Here is a 19047-nt window from a genome sequence, read left to right as displayed (position 1 = left end):
GAAAAGGCTGGCATTACCTAACATTGTGCCTCTTGTTTGGAAAACACAGTGGCAGAGTTTCCTAACCCACGCACTGCCCTAAACCAACCGCCTCAAAGTTTTGTGTTTTGCCACAGTCATAGAACATGCTACAATCACAGCAGGATTTTTCACCACAAGCTCAGCCACAAACAGTGCAACTCTGTTATGTCGTGCCCAGACAGCTGAACGTGTGCCAGGGTTTATACAGAACGGTGTCTGCGTGTCTGGACATCAGCTGTGGCGACACAACCACCGAGCATGGGAAGAGGGCCTTTTGCTTATAGAGTGAACATAAGAAAGTTCTCGACATGCATTGAAAATTAACGGGAAAGGATTCCTGGCTGTAAGTTCGAGGAGGGTGGGGTCCCAGCGTAGACACACAGATTTCTGTCTACAAGCAGGGAGTCAACCGAAGAGCACCGAACAGCTTCCCGCAGAACGGAAGCACAGAAATGAAGCCTCGGAAACTTCTGAATGTAGATTGTGTAAAGAGGGGTTTTTTTTTTTGCTCGTGTGTACGTGCATGACGCTGAGCTTGTTGATCAGAAAGGTCAGCAGTTCGGTGGTTCGAATCCCTAGCACCATGTAACGGAGTGAGCTCTCATTCCTTGTCCCAGCTTCTGCCAACCTAGCAGTTTGAACGCATGTAAAAGTGCAAGTAGAAAAATAGGGGCCACTTTGGTGGGAAGGTAACAGCGTTCCGTGCGCCTTCGGCATTTAGTCATGCCGGCTACATGACCACGGAGACGTCTTCGGACAGTGCTGGCTCTTCAACTTTGTAACGGTGATGAGCAGCGCCCCCTAGAGTCAGGAACCACTAGCACATATGTGCAAGGGGAACCTTTACCTTTCTGTGCATACATACCCGCTTTATAAGATGCTCCTGCAGCACAGCTGCCCTTATTTTTCCACACTCCCCCTTCTGACTGCCAATAATCAATATCTGATGTTCAGCCGTGGAGGAGCTGAAAGGGTGGAATTGACAGGAAATGTTGCCGAAGGCAAAAGACCCCGTCAGCCCTCCCCCTTCCTGTTCCCAGGGGGTTTTCTCCCCCACCCTCCAAGCAATTCACAAACCCTGAATCTGTCCAGGCTTCATTGTTTGGTTAGCGCATAATGTGCGCTTGGATGCTGCTCCCATCCTTTCTCAGTACACCTGGGAGTCATTCATTTGTCTTCACCTGAATGTCGTCTGGAGTTTTCCTCCCCTTAAGCCATGAAATAAAATCCATGCACCCTTGCCTGCCGACTGTGTCCTGTGTGTACCGCTATACACCATGCATGCGTGTTCCACTATTTGCAGCCGGGACCAGTTGGTTGCAATGTTTTTATAGGCTGCATGTGGCAATCAGGAGAACTTCTGGGTGTTTTCCCAGCTGTGATAGCCACATCTGGATGAGGTCACCCCCTAACCATTGCAGACACTGCTCTTTGCCAGCTGTCTCCATGAAACTCCTCCCTGCTGTGGGGTGTGTGTCTGCGTGTGTTTCCCAGATGAGTGTGTCCTTCTACTGAGGTCAGAGGAGACACACCAGATGGGCTAAGGCAGTTCAAGCAGGAACCCACCCACCCATTGACCAGGAAGGAGACAGTCCTGTCCTGCTTTCCTGATCCCACCCTTGACATGAAAAAAAAAATGCAAAAGGAAGAAAATGTGGTTCCTTTGGGTTCGATTCTCCAGAGGCAGTGCAGATCTGGCTTTCTGTAAAAGAAAACGTGGAAACGTTTTTGATTTGATGTTGAGACTTTCGAAAAAGTGCAAAGAAGAGCAACTGGGATGATCAAAGGCCTAGAGACTAAAACATATGAAGAATGGTTGCAAGAACTCTCTGTCTCTGTCTCTCTGTCTCCGTCTCTCTCTCTCTCTCTCTCTCTCTGTTTCCGTCTCCCCCCCTCTCTCTTTCTGTCTCTCTCTCTCTCTTTCTGTCTCTATCTCTATCTCTGTTTCTTTCTTTCTCTCCCTCCCCGCCTTTTGGAGGAGCAAATGGTGAATTGTTTCCGTGTTTACTCAAGAAGCTATGAACAGTTTTCAAAAAACTATATGACTAATTGGTGGACTCTTTATTAAAAACTGGTTTTTAAAGGGTTCCGCTAAGGATTGATTTCATGATGCCAGAAGATGATGCAGCTCCTGCGATGTTATAATTATTATTATTTTATTATTATTATTTTTAAATGGGTTTATAAAGCTTAATCGATGTGGAAGCCTCATCAGAGGGAGGCTATGGCTGCTCTGGACTAATCTTGGAAAGTGCTAAGCATGGTCAAACTCAGACCATCGTTGGACATCATGCTTTGAGCAAGGCTGGGAAAATGAAAAACCCTTCTAGAAGATTCTTGGTTTTGCCAACAAAACATCACAGATGTGCCTGCAGAATCATCAGGAGTTGAGACTGAGAGTGACTTTCTAATTGTACAACCCTCACTTAGTGGAAAAGGCTGGCTCATGAAGTGTTGGGTTCTCCATGGTCTCAGATCTTCAGAAGTTGGATGGTTATCTGTCATAGGTGACTTAGTGGAAGTTAGGTTAGATGGCCTTTTGAGATCCCTACCAACGTCATGATCTAGGATTCTAGGACAGAGAGATCTTTGATCTGTTTGCAATCTATAATTTGATAGAGACAGAAGTGGAGTCCAGAAGGAGAGTCAATGAACGGGTCTTTAGGGGCGATTATTCCCCGGAGATATTTTCGACCTCAACTGGTAACAGCTTGCTGCAAGATCAACAGATCAAAGGTTCTTCTGGACTGGGACTTCTCCTGGCTGCCTCCAACTGGTCCTCCCTCCCTCCTTCTGATCCCGGCACTGGGTGGGTGAGGCCCCTCAAGGCAAGAAGCACTCCAGAGGGTTGGTGGAGTCAGGCAGGATGCTACAGTTCAAGGGCCAGAGGATGTCCAAGCGGGCCAAGGGCTTTCGGCAATGCTCTTCCGCCCCCAGACACACGGAGCGACAGGGCTGCAAGGTGCCCCCTTCCGGGATGCACTTGGGGACGAAGAGGCTGCAGATCAGCAAACGCAGGTAAGGGTAGCATCTGAGGTCCCGCAACACCTGAAAAAGAGGGGGCTTGGCTCAGTCAGGGGCTGGGAATTTAGAAATTCCTTTGTTGCAGGTCTGAGCTTTACCCATGTCACCGACTGGACTGCCCTCTTGAGGGACAATACTACCGCACAATTCACTGGCTGGCCCCTCCCTGCCCACTCACTCCTTACCTGGCATGCATGCCATCCAATTGCCTGCCTTGTGCCTTTGCCTAATTTTTGGTAAGTAGCTATTTTTCCTCCCCCCCGCCATCCAGCTGTTCTGACTATCAGCTGTGACTTTAGCTTAGGTAGAAAGCAGGAAATTGTTGGATTTCTTGCTTTCTAGCTAATCTAAAGGCAGAGCTGAACCTTCCTTAGGACTGAAGCTTCTATTTTTCAGTGCAGATTCAGGTAGCAGATTGCAGAATGGTAGATCTCTGAATGAATCTGTGATTCTGTGAGCTCCTCTGCCTGCCTGCCCGCTTTGCCTGATTTTGGGTAAAAGTTGCTCTTTTTTAATAAAAAATTCAACATTTACATAAGTATTTACAAATATTTACATACAAGCGATGCCCACCCAGTCACGTGGCCACCAAGCCACACCCACAAATTAGGCCATGCCCAGAGAACTGGTTGCTAAGAAATTTGAATCCCGCCCCTGGTTGAAGCATTCTGGGATCACATCATCACTACTTGCGATCTACCCAGCTGCCTTCTGACAAGCAAATTCAATGGGGGAACCAGATTCGCTTAATGACCATATGATTTAACAATTGTAATGATTCGCTTCCGTGGCAAAAAAAAAAAAAAGGTTGTAAAATTGGACGCGACTCACTAACAACCGCCCTGGCTTAGCAAAACATTCCCGACTGTGGTCGCAAATCAAGGACCATCTGTAAAGCTGCTGTGTAGAAGTCATTCTCATCCGCGTATTGTTAGCAAAACATGGAAATCCCGCCCAGTTCTTGGTATCTAATTATGCGGTGGGAAATTAACCCTGAACCATCCCTGTGTTGATAGTTTGAAAGTTTGAGATTTGCTCTCCAGGCAACACCCACTCTGGAGATGGAGACTCTCTTCCCGAGGACTAAACCCCCCCCTTTCTCCCATCTCTCTGTCCTCCTGCCAGCCTCACCATGTAGTCTTGAAGCAGCTCCTTGGCACTCTGCTGATGGGGGATCATCAGCCAGATGTTGGGGAAGGAGGTAGAATTGTAGCTGAGACCTTGGCACATTTCTATCTTTATGGGTTCACAGGAGGCCTCTGCTAGTGCAGGGAGAGAAGAGAACATCTCAGAGACTAACCAGAATACAACTGTAAAGAGTTGAGTTGTCCTCTGCTTTCGTGGGGAAGAGGACTCCCTGCGTTGAAAACAAAAACAATGTGAAAAATGGAGCCAGGTTGTCCTCCAGAGTTCACACGTCTGGTTTCCTGTTGGTGCCTCAGGTTGGTTTTTAGGTTTTGCTCAACGTCATTGGACCAGCCAATGAAAAAAGGAGGATGGTGGGCTGGATGGGAGAGAGACTGTAGTTGACCCTCCAAGGAAGTTGGCTTGAGATCAGAGGAAAGGCCTGAACTGTGGATGGTGTGGGGCATAGTTCTGCAAACGCCAATGAAGGCAGCTTGGTCCATGTAAATTACTCACCCACTGAGTACATTACTCACCCACTGAGGTGGAAGAAATGCTGGTACAGTTGACTTCATCACTTCCATCTGGACAGTTTCTCCAGCTGTCACACACAAACTCCTGGGCCACACACTCGCCATTTCCGCAGACAAATTCTAGAGGTCCACATGTTTCTTGCATGGGATGATGGGCGGGGAAAAGAGAGAAGAATTTAGAGAAAATAATTCCTTGGACTTTCAAGATCAGTGTTTCTCAACCTTCAAAGCTTGAAGATGGATGGACTTCAACTCCCAGAAAAGTCCACCCATCTTTAAGGTGTTAAAGTTGAGAAACACTTCTTAAGTTGGTCAAGATGTCTACTTAGAGTTGAAGTCCACCCGTCTTCAAGCCACCAAGGTTGAGAAATACTGCTTAAGATGAAGAAAATGTCTACTTGGAGTTGGAGTCCATCTCCATGCTGCCAAGGTCGAGGAGCATTGCTTAAAAGAGTGAAGAAGATGTCTACCACCCGTGGCCTTTCTCTTTGAAGCCAGAGATTCCCAGAAGAAATCCAGATTATTCTCGTGCCTTGCTTGAAAATAATCACCTCAATTCTTCAGTTGAAAATAAAAAATCAGAGCATCTGGAAAAATGCACTGCAAATAGCTCAGGCACAAAGCTTGGTCTTAGCACAACCTGTTGACCCCAGCATGGCCAGAAAACCTTTGACAAGTGTTTATCTTCCACTTAGATTCATCGATTTGAAGGCAGGGATTCATTGACACCAGACTGCCATCTCCTCAATCTCAGCTGAGCTCCTGCAGAAGCTGGCTGCTTGTAGCAGTGATTTATTAACTGTTTAGCCTGTAAGTGAAGCGGTCATGCGTGAAAGTTAATGTTTGTATCTTTCAAAGTTGGATTCCAGGCAACAGTTTACAGAAGGATGAGCATTTTGTCTGATTAGATCACCTGCCCAGGTGGCCTGCACCTTTTACACACTTGCTATGATTTTCTTGCCAACACTTAGATTAATACAGTGGAAGACACAGGATGTCCATTTACACAATGCTTAAAAAAAAGGAACAGAAGGAAGTACAACACGTCTTCAAGAGAATACCAGAGAAGACACCAGTTTAGGTCATTTCCTTGTTAAGGATTTCTATTATTTTACTGTGTTGTTTAGCTACACAATTTTTAACGAAGGCTTTGTATCACTGCAGGGATGGTGGGGCGAAGGCAGAAGAGGTAACACAATCAGCTCAAAAAGCCTGCAGAGAATTGAAGATGACTTTTCGTGCTTTTGCAATTAGCCAATGCCTGTATCAAAAATTTGCACCATTATTTTTCCAACATTAAATCCCTCCATCCCTCCCTCCATCCACTGACCTACCCATCCATCCATCCATCCATCCTTCCATCCATCCATCCATCCACCCATCCATCCACAGCATTACTCCTCAACCTTGGCCACTTTTAAGAGGTGTGGATTCAAACTCCAAGAACCTCCTCCGCTAGCAAGGCTGGGAATTTCAGTCCAGACATCTTAAAAAGTTGCCAGAATTGAGAAATGCTGATCTGTCTGTCTTTCTACCCAATTATGAAATGGTAAACACAATCCTTCTGCTTGTATAAACACAACCCCACACATCTTGTGGATGGGGAGGACTTCTCAAAAGGTCTTTTTAGTTTGCCTGGGAAAATGGAACCATAATTACAGGAATCAAGAAACCAAAACTGTGTTCCATCTCAGAAAGAACAGAGCTTATAAACAAGCGACCACAATGCTTCTCATGAGACTTGGATCAAGTTCAGCCTTTCTCTACTTGGCTGGGACACCTGAATAATTTATAGAGAAGGAGGAGGCAGAGGAGAAAGGAGGAGAGGGGAGGAGGATCTTTGGTGCTTTCTGAACTTGGTTGTTTTCTTGCAGATGTTTCAACTGGGGAACATCATCAGTGTACGGATACTGTTCCCTAGTTTGGTCATTAAATGTCTGCAAGAAAACAACCAAGCTCAGAGAGCACCAAGGACCCCACATGAAATCAATATTCCCACCAACACTGACAGGGTAACCTATGATATATAAACAGAAGGCAACCCCGCTTTCTAGCACTAGATGAAGTTACCTAGTTGGATAATGAAACCTCTTCAACAAAACCACCAAGTTCAGAGAACACCAAGTACTCCACAGTTCTACCTTGAACTACAAATATTATTTCTGCATTTTCCTTTTGTTTTCTTTTGATTTATTTCCCAGGGCAGCTACCCATCCAATCATTAACCCTGCTTAGCTTCCCATTCCAGGTCAGGTCTGCCCCACTTTTGGGGGGCAAGAGGTGAGCAGATGACTAGCTGCATCGTTTAGCCTCAACAGAGCCACCATTACCTACTTTCACTCAGGTTTTGGGCACGGTAGATAGCAAAGAACCCATCATCCGCAATCTCTTCGTCAGCCACGAACAGGATGGTCATGATGTGCTGGGACGAAGTCAACACAGGAGGTTTATTGGAGTTGCAGAATCTGCAGAGAGTAGAAAAATCAAACTCAACTCTGGAAATGTGGGATGGTTACTTTAGGGGTCAATGCAACCAAGAACCTGGAGCCAAAGTGAGCGTGCCCATGTGGATTTTTCCACAAGGAGCACAGGAGTGTGTGTTGATCACATCACAAATGAGACCATTCGACAACATTTTGGTGTGGCACCGATTATGGAGAAGATGGGAAAAGGCCAGCTCTGCTGGTATGCAAGCAGTGGGCCTGCACCCCAAAGATGCAGCTGGCCATGCAAACTGGTGTTCAATGATCCAAAAGATGGACCCTGCACCTGCGGGATTACACTAGGAGGAGGAGGAGGAGGAGGAGGAAGAAGAAGAAGAAGAAGAAGAAGGAAGAGAAGGAGAAGGAGAAGGAGAAGGAGAAGGAGAAGAAGAAAAAGAAGAAGAAGAAGAAGAAGAAGAAGAAGAAGAAGAAGAAGAAGAAGAAGAAGAAGAAGAAGAAGAAGAAGAAGAAGAAAAGAAGAAGAAGAGGTGTGTGTGTGTGTGTGTGTGTGTGTGTGTGCAAGAGTCCAACTTACCGACCCATGAGGCTGCTGGCCCCCATGGCGGCACTGTCGTACACCTCCACAAAGTCAAAATTGCAGTCTTTGTGGGACTCAAGGCTGAAGTTGTAGAATTGCAGTTGGATCACGTGGTTCACAGGCACAGAGATGTGCCAGAGGCAAATCTGGAAGGGAAGAGAAGAGAAATCTAGGAGATAAGCGGAGAGGGGAGGGTGGGGAGCTCCATGCTAAGAAAGAGGGGTGTTACAAGGGGTGGTAAAAATCTGGAAGAGAGTCCCAAACCTTTTCATCTAGTATCCCCCTAGATACATTTGAACATGCATGTATCATTGGTTGGGAGGAAAGAGGGGCATGAAGACAAAGACCTCAAAATTATGAGGACTGGACTCTTCTCTTTTGGTTGGAATCTTCAACAATATGAACATGAAGAATTAATCCAAAAGAGTTGGGATGAAATGCTTTGCTATGTATTGACCACAGGATCTTTGTATGGGACTGTTTTTCCTCCCTTACTCAGACTCCATCGGGGTAGGAGGCCCATTTTTTTAAACCACTAAGGTTTAAATTTCCAAGTGAAAATTTCTTAGACTCAAAATTTCTCTCTCTGTCTCTCACTCTTATCTCTCATCTATCTATCTATCTATCTATCTATCTATCTATCTATCTATCTATCTATCTATATCATCTATCTATCTATATCACCTATCTATCCATCTCTCTCTCTCTCTTTCTATCTATCTATTTATATCATCTATCCCTATCTATCTATCTATCTATCTATCTATCTATCTATCTATCTATCTATCTATCTATCTATCTATCTATCTCTATCTATCTATCTATCTATCTATCTATCTATCTATCTATCTATCTATCTATCTATCTATCATCTATCATCTATCTATCATCTATCTATCTGGTAGAGCCAGGTCCAATCCTTAAAGGCCAGGCTTCCCCAGAAAGGGATACAGTGATAGAGTTGGAAGGTGAGACTTCTGGGGCAAAATGGATCCCCAAGGCCCAAGCTTGCCCCCCTCAAAAGTCTTCACTCACCTGTAGATGTGGGTATGGTTTGGGGTAGTTTGGGGAGAAGAACTGTCCCTCCAGGCTGGTCAAACTCCCACCACAACCTGGAAAGAGACAACCAACATCGTAGATGGTCATGGGTTTGTTACTGGCACTTTTCTGGTTATACCTGCAATATCTTCCCGTCTCTTTATTTTTCCAATTTCTCCTCTTCTCCTCCTGATGTGAAGCAGAGTCACAGTAACTTTTCCTGCTTGTGTGGGTACCATACCTGTATGCTTGGCACTACAATTGGCTTCATCTCTGTTGTCCAGGCAGTCCTGGTGACCATCACACACAAAGGCTGGAAGAAGGCAAAGTCCCTGGTCACAGAAGAATTCATCCCAGGAGCAGTTCTCTAGAATAAATATAGGCCTCTGGAAGTCAAGGAGTTAAAGGTTCAGATCAAACCCAGTCTATCTTGGAATTGGTTGCAATTGACTTGACTCCCTTCTTTTTCTAGATACTTCTGGCAATGTAGCTTTGCAAGAGTATGAAGAAGGAGGAGAAAAAGCAAGGAAAAAGGTGGAGGAGGAAAGAGGTGGTGGAGGAGGAGGAGAAGGAAGAAGAAGAAGAGAAAGAAGAAGAGAGGAGATGGGGGAAGAGGAGGAGGAGGAGAAGAGATGGAGGAGGAGAAAGAGGAGAAAGAAAAGCACCAATCTTGTCATTGCTTGGCTCGTGATGCCCACGTAACGCTCAGTCTTTATTCTACCCAATGTCAAAAGATTTTAAGCCAGCTTAAAAGTGCCACGCAAGCTGTCTTTTGTTTCCCTCACCAATTTAGAACTTTCCCACGTTCTGAGGATAAAATTAGCCAGTGCATCCATGTGACTCTGAGTAATAAATCAGCACTGAGCTAATTGTGAATGTTCGTTCCGCGAAACATTACGGCAATTTTGCCATTTGGTCCTTGATACGAGGGCAACTCTTGTCTTCGTCGTGAGACAAATCAGTATTCTCTTGGGCAGCTGGTAACTGGAGAGACAGCCGTATCCTGAGGTCTTCTCCAGTCTCCATCGCCAACCATGATGCATTTGATACCCTATAGTCTACATCTCTTCTTAAAGCTGATGCTAAGCTGTTTTGTGGGCAGGAGGCTAACTTTTGCTATATATCCGGACATTTGAACGTATGAGAACATCTCAAGAAGGGGGTCTTCTTTGGAGACGCTCTTTACATCTTCAGTTCTTAAAACTTTAAAGCAGGGAGCTCCATCGTTGGCAACTCCCAGAATTCCTCAGCCAGCCAAGATTGGAGACCCCTGTTCTAGGACACTTAACTCAGAAAGAATAACCATAAATAAAATATGTCTTCCATTTTCCCCACCGATTTGACTAGCAGAGAGATCAGCTGTAACCCTTCCCCTGGTCAAATTGGGCTGTGTTATTGCACTTATGGATTTAAATATTGTCTTCTTCTACCTGGTCAGTGAGTGGCTTTTTTTTGTGCTTTAAATGTCTTCGGAAGTTGCATGGTTTCAATCTCTTTCATGTCATTCCCATTACTTCAGGGATAGAAAATCATGGTTCCATGTTAAAAAAAAAAAAACCAACTTCCTCCCACCAAAAGCAAGTTTCCAGCAGCCTCAAATTCCTCCCCATTCAAGAAATAGCTGGCACTTACTTTCACTGGGGAGGATGGCCCGGTACCTCGCCGTGAACCCTGAGGGAGCAGTATTATCATCGGACACAAAACCAACTTTGATCTGGTTAGAGTTGGTGTTGATAGTCGCTGGGGCTATAGTGCCACAGTACCTGTAAAAGTTGCCATGTAAGTAAGGGAACAAGGAGCTGTGGAGCCCCGCTTCCCCTGGAGAGACATCTACAGGCAGTCCTCGTGCAGTGACCATTCACAGTTCTGACAATATTGAAACAATAATTTCACAATGACCAACCCTCACAGTTACAACCTTCACAGATTTGTACAACAAAGCTGAAATAAGATCCTAAGCACAGTTGGGGTTTCAATTAGTGACTGCTTCACTTAATGACTTAACATTTCCACTTTTCCTTTGACTGTTGGAGAGCTGACCACCCTTCCATCATGTATTCTCAGCTGGGCATCAGAATGAGATTTTAAGGCTGAAGTAGATGACACCAAACTGGATGAAATGTTGAATTGGATTATTGATCATTTCAACATTGATTTAATTTCAGATTAATTTCAGATTTACAGAGTTGGAAGGGACCTTGTATGTCATCTAGTCCAATCCCCACCCAAGCAGGAGACCCTACACCATTTCTGACAGATGGCAGTCCAGTCTCTTCTTGATGTCCAGTGAGTGTCCAGTGACGAAGCTCCCACAACTTCCAAAGGCAACTTCTGTTCCATTGGTTGATTGTTCTCACTGTCAGAAAATTTCTCCTTATTTCTATGTTGAAACATATTTGTAAACGAGAAATTAAGGCGAGGGTTTTTTTTTAAACCAATTAAGAACTCTCCTTCTAGAGGGATTTACAAAGTTCGAAAGCAAAATATGGAAAAGCAATGACATTTGAAAGTTTAAGACATCCCACTTGCAACAACGGATATGGAGGTTAATTGCCTCCTGTTCGTTCCTTATTAGTCTAATAGAATTTGAGTAGCTCTTGGTGGATTAGACAGTATAAAAATAAAATGAACAAATCAATAAGTAAGCAAACATTTCCAACTCTCACCACTAGGGGGACCATAGGCAAGAATAAATAATCTTCCTTAACGTTTATCCTACCTACTTGGTTACAAGATATGCCTTTTGACATTGCTCTTATCCAATTCAATGGCAAAGTCCTTAAAACGCAGGTACTTTCTGGATGTTGGCTTGTCTCAATCATCCGGATGGAGGATCCAGAAAACTAAAATCCATCCTAGCTAGTAGCTAAACACATGTAGGCACACTGAGAGGTCCAGTCCTCCTCCTCCTCTCTATGGCATGCTACTTACCTGGTACTCCCATCCCAAAGGGAGAGACTATCTGATTCCTCGTAGATTTCCAGCCGGTCGTAGAAGCACAGATCTGAAGCCTCCAAATCCAAGGTTTCTATTTTCAGCTGAATCACCATCCCCAACTTCACTTGGATGTGCCAGTGGCAGAGGAGGTTAGGTGGGTAGGGATCGGGGTAGTTGGGAGAGCTGAAAGTGCCCTCGGGGCCTCCGAGTTCACCTCCACACACTACGGAAGAAGAAGAAGGCAGAGAACGAAGCAACTCTTCAGAGAAAGAACTATTAAATTAGAGAGCTGGGTTGGACTCAAGACCAAGCAAGGATGTTGACGTGGTTAGAACATCGCCATAACCTCACCTCTTCCAGATATGTGAACACACATCTTTCATCCTCCACCAGCATGGCCAGTGAAGACAAGAGAAACACACTTTTTGCAAAAAATAAATAAAAAGCTCAGTGTGTGTTGTGAACGTGGTTGGGAAGCTTGCAAACCAAGGCATTGTGAGGACACAGCTCTTCTACTTATCTATTCCACATCTGTATGTGTTACAGACTAGATTCAGCAAAGGTCAATATTTTTCCTGATGTTCTCCAAATATTGGGTTAAAGTTCCCAGCAATGGCCAGGCTGGGTGGGAGTGATGGCAGTTAGAGGGCTTCACGTCAGACGGATGGATTGAGCGAGCTCATAGTGTGTTGCGGGCTTATTTAGTGTATGACATAGAGCAGTGGTTATTGGAGTGGTGTGGTGGCCTAGAGGTGGAGCTCTCACCTCACAATCAGGAGGCTGTGAGTTCGATCCTAGTTAGAGGCAGATATTTCTCTCTCTGGGCACACTGAGAATATATCCGCTGAACAAACTCCGCATTGTCAACAGGAAGGGCATCCAGTCACTTAAAACACTCTGCTAGCTCCATTCAGTTGCCCAGACTCCAACCCACAAGGGACTATGGGGTCATTAAAAGATGATGATAGAACAGTGGTTGTCAACCTGTGGTCCACGGATGCCAGGTAGGGGCCACGATCTCATGACATGAGGTCCACGAAAGTTTGAAGAAACTTTATGATTTAAATCTTGAGTGAAGTCTTGGGATGGCCATGGTCTGTGGCCACAAAAGGTATTTAAAGGGGGGTCCATTGTGAAGAAAAGTTTGAGCGCCATTGATATGGAGCGCATGGATAACTAATAAAATTATATTACTATGTGCTCCTTCTATACATGTGCATATGTGATAGAAAGGTGTAGTCCAGTGGGCTCCTGTGCCAAAAATTGCACATGCACCAGTGCACATGCGTTAGTGCACACACACTCGTGTGCCAACACCCAGAATGCAATGTGTGCCCCCTCCCCATGCCCCCCTGTGCATGCACATGCAATCCCCCCCCTTTTACCTGCACTGCACCTCACAGCTGATTTTTTTGGCTGGTTTGAGACCTTTCTCTGCCTCCCAGAGGCTTGGAAAAAGCCTCTGCAAGGCTTTTCAGGACAAATTATAGGCCCCTTTCGTCACTTCCGGTATTACAGGAAGTGATGAAACGGGCCTAAAATTCGGCCTGAAAAACCTTGCAGAGACTTTTTCCAAGCCTCTGAGAGGCAGAAAAAGACCTCAAACCAACTGAAAAAAAAATCAGTTGTGTGGCGCGCACATGCACAGTGAGGTAAGTTTGCCTGCGGCTTACGTGCCAGCACAAATGGCTCTGCGTGCCACTTGTGGCATGCATGCCATAGGTTCACCATCATGGGTGTAGTCCATTTTGTAAAGAAATCATCATCATCTTTTAACGGCCCCTGTAATCCCTTGAGGGGTGGAGTCTGGGCAACTGAATGGAGCTAGCAGAATGTTTTCATGGCCAGATGCCTTTCCTGTCACCAACGCGGAGTTTTGTTTAGCAGATACATTCTCAGTGTGCCCAGAGAGAGAAAGGAATATCTGCCTAGACCTAGGATTGAACTCATAGCGTCTTGGTTGTGAGGTGAGAGCTCTACCTCTAGGCCACCACACCACTCCGAATTCAAGAAATGATATATAAATTATAGATAGTTATACATAAAGCTACATTTTAAAACACGCGGATTCATAAGAATGGAATAGATGTCGTCTATGAAGCACCATATTTTTTAGGTGGAGAAAGTCTGTCTTTCTCCTTCTTGTGGCAGCTGTACACTATGAGGTCCAGCATCGGTCGAGAAACACCACAATCCCAATCCCCAGGCCAAACAAACCAGGTTAGAGAAACAGCCCCAGCGGTAACCGGTACTCACAAGGCCCTGGATTTGTGGTTCCCTGAAGCTCTCGCTGGGAAGGGCTAGTGGTGGAGATGGTGTCCCACGAAGTCCTCCTGACGGAAGTGAAGGTGGCATTGGCGACATCGTGCCCAAGGAAACTCTCAAGAGTGGGCTTGCTTGGAGGAGGGGACTTCAGCTCTGTCTCCAAGAAAGAAAAAAGCGAGAGAGAAATTGACGAGGAAAAGAATAAAGACAACAACATTGGAAAAATTGGGTCTTGAAAGCTCCGTTCCTTGTTCTCGCCCACTCCCTGACTTTTTCAGCCTGATTCCTCTACATGACTCCTGAAAGTCAAAACGTACCTTTAGAAAAATAAATTAGAAATAATACCTGGGATTTAAGCTTTGGGAGAGAATTAATCACACTGAGTCACCAACTTGCCAAAAAAAAATCCACCCTTTGCCAGATCAATCCCAGCTCCTATTTTACACCCCACCATCTGCCAACAGGATCCCAGCCTATGGGGAGGCAGGATTTTAGGTGAGAAAGGAGTGGGGGCATCCCATTTACCCAGTCATCTTCCCAGTCCCATTTTCCCAGTTCAGCTCCCGCCCACTTCAGCTGGGGTGGCTGATGGAAAAAGGAGTTGTTGTGTGAAGACTACAGGCCCATTGCTTAGAGCGGTATTTCTCAACCTTGGCAGGTTGAAGCTGGCTGGGAATTCTGGGAGTTGAAGTCCACCCATCTTCAACCTGCCAAGGTTGAGAAACATTGGTTTAGAGCTACAACCATAGGGGATGGTTGAAGAAAGGATGGCTCTTCAAGACTGAGACCCAACAAAAGGTCTGGTGGACATCTTTCCGTGTAGCTGTTGACATGAAAGGAACAGGCTGTCTTAGCCTATTTGGACCTGAAAATAAATCCCTCTTTGTGTTCAAGAATGTTGGCTTCTTGGTTTTTTTTTTAAAAAATTATTCTTTAAAAACAAAAAATACAAAAATCTCATTTCCATAAACAGTTATTGTGTCATTGTATATGCATGTTTCTTATTTTGTGACTATACATTATTTTTATCCTTATCCTTCACCTATTCGTACCACCTGTCCCATGTTGCATAGTATTCTCGATCCTCTTTGCCTTTCAGTTCCGTAGTGAATTTATCTAGTTCAGCACAGTCCATTATTTTTTGAATCAAAACTTCATCTGGTGGTATTTTATCACTCTTCCCATTTTGTGCTAACGTGATTCTTGCTGCAGTTAAGATGTGTACAATAAGGTATCTTTTATCTTTACTCAAATTCCCTTTGATCATACCTAATAAAAACATTTCGGGTTCCAAATTCAATTTATATTTTGTAATCTCAAAAAGCCACCTCCGTATTTTCTTCCAGTATTTTTTGACCCCTATACATTGCCACCACATATGGAAAAAGGTTCCTTTCTTTTGTTTGCACTTCCAGCATTCTGGTTTCAAGGTTGGATACATTTTCGCCAGTCGTGCCGGCGCTAAGTGCCATCTACAAAACATTTGATATTGATTTTCTTTGAATGCCAGTCGACAAAGTCAGCTTCCAGTTCTTGGTCCAAGTCTTCTTGGAAATAAAGTGCATGACCTTTGGGGTCTTGGTAGCACAAAAGGAGCAAAGGGCAGCCCAGCTCTGGTGCCCTGTCTTCGTTACCCACATAGCTTCAGGGAGACATCATGGTGCCACCACCGGCTTTTCCCAAAGCAAGACCGTATTGGCCCAGGATGGGCTTAAATTGCAGGAATGCCCCTCCAAGACCCCACCCCTCAATCCAGAACTTACGGTAGGTGACTAGGATGCCCACAAGCAAGGCCAGGAGCAGGAGGAGTAGAAGGCTCAGGACGGTCACACAAAGCCAGGAAAATTTGCAGTCTGGCTTGAATTTCTTGCTTGCTGCCTCTCGCACTTGCTGAGCTGCAGGGTAGGAGAAGCAATTTGGCCGTCATGGTACCCCTACCCACCGGTAGGTCGACCTCCCACTCCCTTCCTGGATGTTCTGATGACCTCTTGTGATAGCCCCAAGAAGGACCTCTGGAAGAGAGACTGGAGCAGAAGACTTTTTACATGTTGCTCTAAATCCAGAAATCAGAAATCCAGCCAAAAGCCAAAGAAAATCTTGCAGGACTTGGAGATTTTTCCTTCCTTCCTTCCTTCCTTCCTTCCTTCCTTCCTTCCTTCCTTCCTTCCTTCCTTCCTTCCTTCCTTCCTTTTCCTTATCTTTCCTTTCTTCTTTTTCCTAATCCTTCCTCTCTTCCTTTTTCTTATCTTTCTTTCCTTTCTTCCTCTTCCTTATTTTTCTTTCCTTCCTTTTTGTTATCTTTCCATCCTTTTCATCCTTCCTTCCTTTTCCTTATCTTTCCATCCTTCCTTTTTCTTATCTTTCCTTCCTTTCTTCCTCTTCCTTATCTTTCCTTCTTTCCTTTTCCTTATCTTTCCTTCTTTCCTTTTCCTTATCTTTCCATCCTTATCCTTCCTTCCTTCCTTCCTTCCTTCCTTCCTTCCTTCCTTCCTTCCTTCCTTCCTTCCTTCCTTCCTTCCTTCCTTCCTTCCTTCCTTCCTTCCCCTCCTATCTCTCCTTCCTTCTTGCCTGCGTGCCTGCCTGTTGGACTTCAACTCCCCCTGGGGAGCATAGCTCTGAATTCTTCTGCCTCAGTGATGGAAGTTGGAGTCCATCCTACTTGGAAAGTACTGAGCTGTGGACAACCACTAAAATAGAAACTAACAACCTTGAAATGATGCACCATAAAACCATCTCCTCTATAACTATTATCCTTAAGAGATTTCTATCCCAACCTTGCTTTAGTACAAGGGTCTTCAAACTTGGCGAGTTTAAGACTTGTGGACTTCAACTCCCAGAATTCCTGAGCTAACATGACTGGAGGAGGAGGAATTCTGGGAGTTGAAATCCACAAGTCTTAAAGCTGTCAAGTATGAAGACTGCTGCTTTAGTACAACTCAAGGCAAGAGTCATAATGGTCTCTTTTGGTAACAGCAACTCCCTGGCACGGTGGGTTGGGCTAAAGAAGACTTGAATTCAAGTCCTCTTGGTTTTCTAGGCCAGCCTCTTCATTTTTAACACCAAACTGACTCTCCCCATCTTGTTGATATTGTTATTCCATCTTAGCGCCCCTCCAAAACATAGACTTATTGCTACCAAATCCATTGGCGGTGAGTTTGGTATCATTGCCCTTTTCTTCCTCCAGCTGGTTCTGGGTCAACGTCTCGCCATCCTCCTCAAACACGGGATTGGAGAACTCAGTCAGCAAGTTCGGTGGCAAAGACAGCATGACGGTCTCCTGGGGCATAGAAAAGGAGGCATTTTAAATCTGTTAAGTCTCCTGTAGTCTCCCCTCCCTTTTAAGTAACCCTCCGTTTTTCTTGCAAACCAGTTTTGGCATTTTGGAGTCGAAAAAGGACAGTCCCAAATAATAAAAGTGCACTTTGGGACTGAGTAGCCCCACAAAACGTCAATTAAACGCACCAAGCAGCAGAAGAAGCCAGAATGAAAATACCGTACAGCCCTAACCATGTTCTAACTGAATTTTGGGGGGGTTGTCCTTAACAGGAGTTCCCCAGGAAGTAAAAAAAAGGTCATTAGGATGGCCACAATCATGCAACACACAAGGGTTGGACAACGGACATTCCCTGGTCCTTGTTGGATAGAGATATGGAGCTCAAAGCATCCCCAAACAGCTGGTCTTCTGCTTACCTGGTTTTGACTCTGTGCCTCTGGTTGAAAGATCACCTCGGTGAAGTCCTTCATAGCCAGGAAGGAGGCTGGGGGATACGTGGACAGGATCCCTGCCTGTCTGGGGCTGCCACATGTCCCCCCTTCCTGTGGCATCCGGCTTTCTGCAGGGTCAACTCTCCCAGGAACCTTCTGATGTTCAACGCATGGACCGGAGGCTCTTGTCCTTGGTGAAGGCTGCCCAAAGGGTGAGACGATGGCCGCAAATTGATGGATTTTTTTCCCTTTCCCGATGAGGGCGATGGGTTAATTCAACCAACTGGCCCTTGTCTTCCTTTCAAGACCACAGCTCATCCCTGGCCAACCGAGTCTGGGGAGAAGGGACTGGTTAAGCTGCTAGGAAATGAAAGAATGTACAAGCATGAAAGCCACTAGGCGCCCCAGCGCCTTAATCCAACTCAGCTGAGGACACTGCCAGGTCAGAGGCCCTGGCATGGGCTACGGTGCTCTTAAAGACACAGCGCTGCCCAGGCTAGACCAGGTCATCTAAACAAGCAAAACGTCTCTTAAAATGGGCATATATTTATCTTTTCCAATTTGGGTTGGATGTTAGAAATGGTGGTGAAAAATAGTTGTACTTTTGCACAGAGTAGATCCTGCTAAATATAGTGCAAGTGTCATGAAAGGTCCTATAAACAAACAAAACAGGATGGCCAAGTTCTTCAAACTGAGAGAGTAGAGTAGAGTAGAGTAGAGTAGAGTAGAGTAGAGTAGAGTAGAGTAGAGTAGAGTACAAGGATAGAATAAAATAGAATAGAATAGAATAGAATAGAATAGAATAGAATAGAATAGAATAGAATAGAATAGAATAGAATAGAATAGAATAGAATAGAATATGGAATAAATAGAGGGTAGGGTAGGATAGGGTAGAATGGAATGAAATTAAGAGAAGAGAAGAGAAGAGAAGAGAAGAGAAGAGAAGAGAAGAGAAGAGAAGAGAAGAGAAGAGAAGAGAAGAGAAGAGAAGAGAAGAGAGAAATAGGAATGGAATGGAATAGAATAGAGGAATAGGGATAGGAATAGAACAGAACAGAATGGAATAGAATAGAATAACAAAACCTTAGAGGTCTTCTACTCCATCCACCTGCTCAAGCAGGAGGAATGGAATGGGTTAGGGTTAGGGTTGGGGAACAGAAGAGGAGAGGAGAGGAGAGGAGAGGAGAGGAGAGGAGAAGAGAAGAGAAGAGAAGAGAAGAGAAGAGAAGAGAAGAGAAGAGAAGAGAAGAGAAGAGAAGAGAAGAGAAGAGAAGAATGAAGGAATGGAATGGAATAGAATTGTGAAAAACTTTTTCACAATTTTCAGAGCTGGTGTAACTTTGAAAGGTCACTAAATGAACTGTTGTAAGTCGAGGAC

The 19047-nt window shown here is 44.9% G+C and overlaps 1 protein-coding gene across 3 annotated transcripts; it reads right to left on the bottom strand.

Annotated features, from left to right (window-relative positions):
- Window positions 1-2067: 2067 nt before the first annotated feature.
- On the bottom strand, window positions 2068-18059 carry MFRP (membrane frizzled-related protein). Of its 3 annotated transcripts, none has more exons than XM_087939177.1 (13): window positions 17655-18059; window positions 17100-17241; window positions 15728-15859; window positions 13956-14117; window positions 11694-11922; window positions 10395-10525; window positions 9004-9129; window positions 8760-8836; window positions 7722-7870; window positions 7038-7168; window positions 4707-4841; window positions 4177-4307; window positions 2068-3069 (listed from the first exon to the last, which is right to left on the bottom strand). In XM_087939177.1, exons 1-13 carry the CDS (start codon window positions 17787-17789, stop codon window positions 2845-2847), a joined length of 1905 nt encoding a protein of 634 aa, XP_087795303.1. In that variant the 5' UTR covers window positions 17790-18059; the 3' UTR covers window positions 2068-2844. The 3 variants fall into 3 exon arrangements, with proteins under 3 accessions (XP_087795303.1, XP_087795304.1, XP_087795305.1); XM_087939178.1 differs by having other exon boundaries at window positions 4177-4304; XM_087939179.1 differs by having other exon boundaries at window positions 9004-9075.
- Window positions 18060-19047: the final 988 nt, after the last annotated feature.

The sequence above is a fragment of the Pseudonaja textilis genome, chromosome 9, assembly GCF_049901715.1.
Source record: "Pseudonaja textilis isolate UNSWEBS1 chromosome 9, rPseTex1.2, whole genome shotgun sequence".
NCBI classification, from domain to species: domain Eukaryota; kingdom Metazoa; phylum Chordata; class Lepidosauria; order Squamata; family Elapidae; genus Pseudonaja; species Pseudonaja textilis.
Note: the sequence above shows the minus strand (reverse complement) of the source record. Positions and strands in the feature narration are given on the sequence as shown.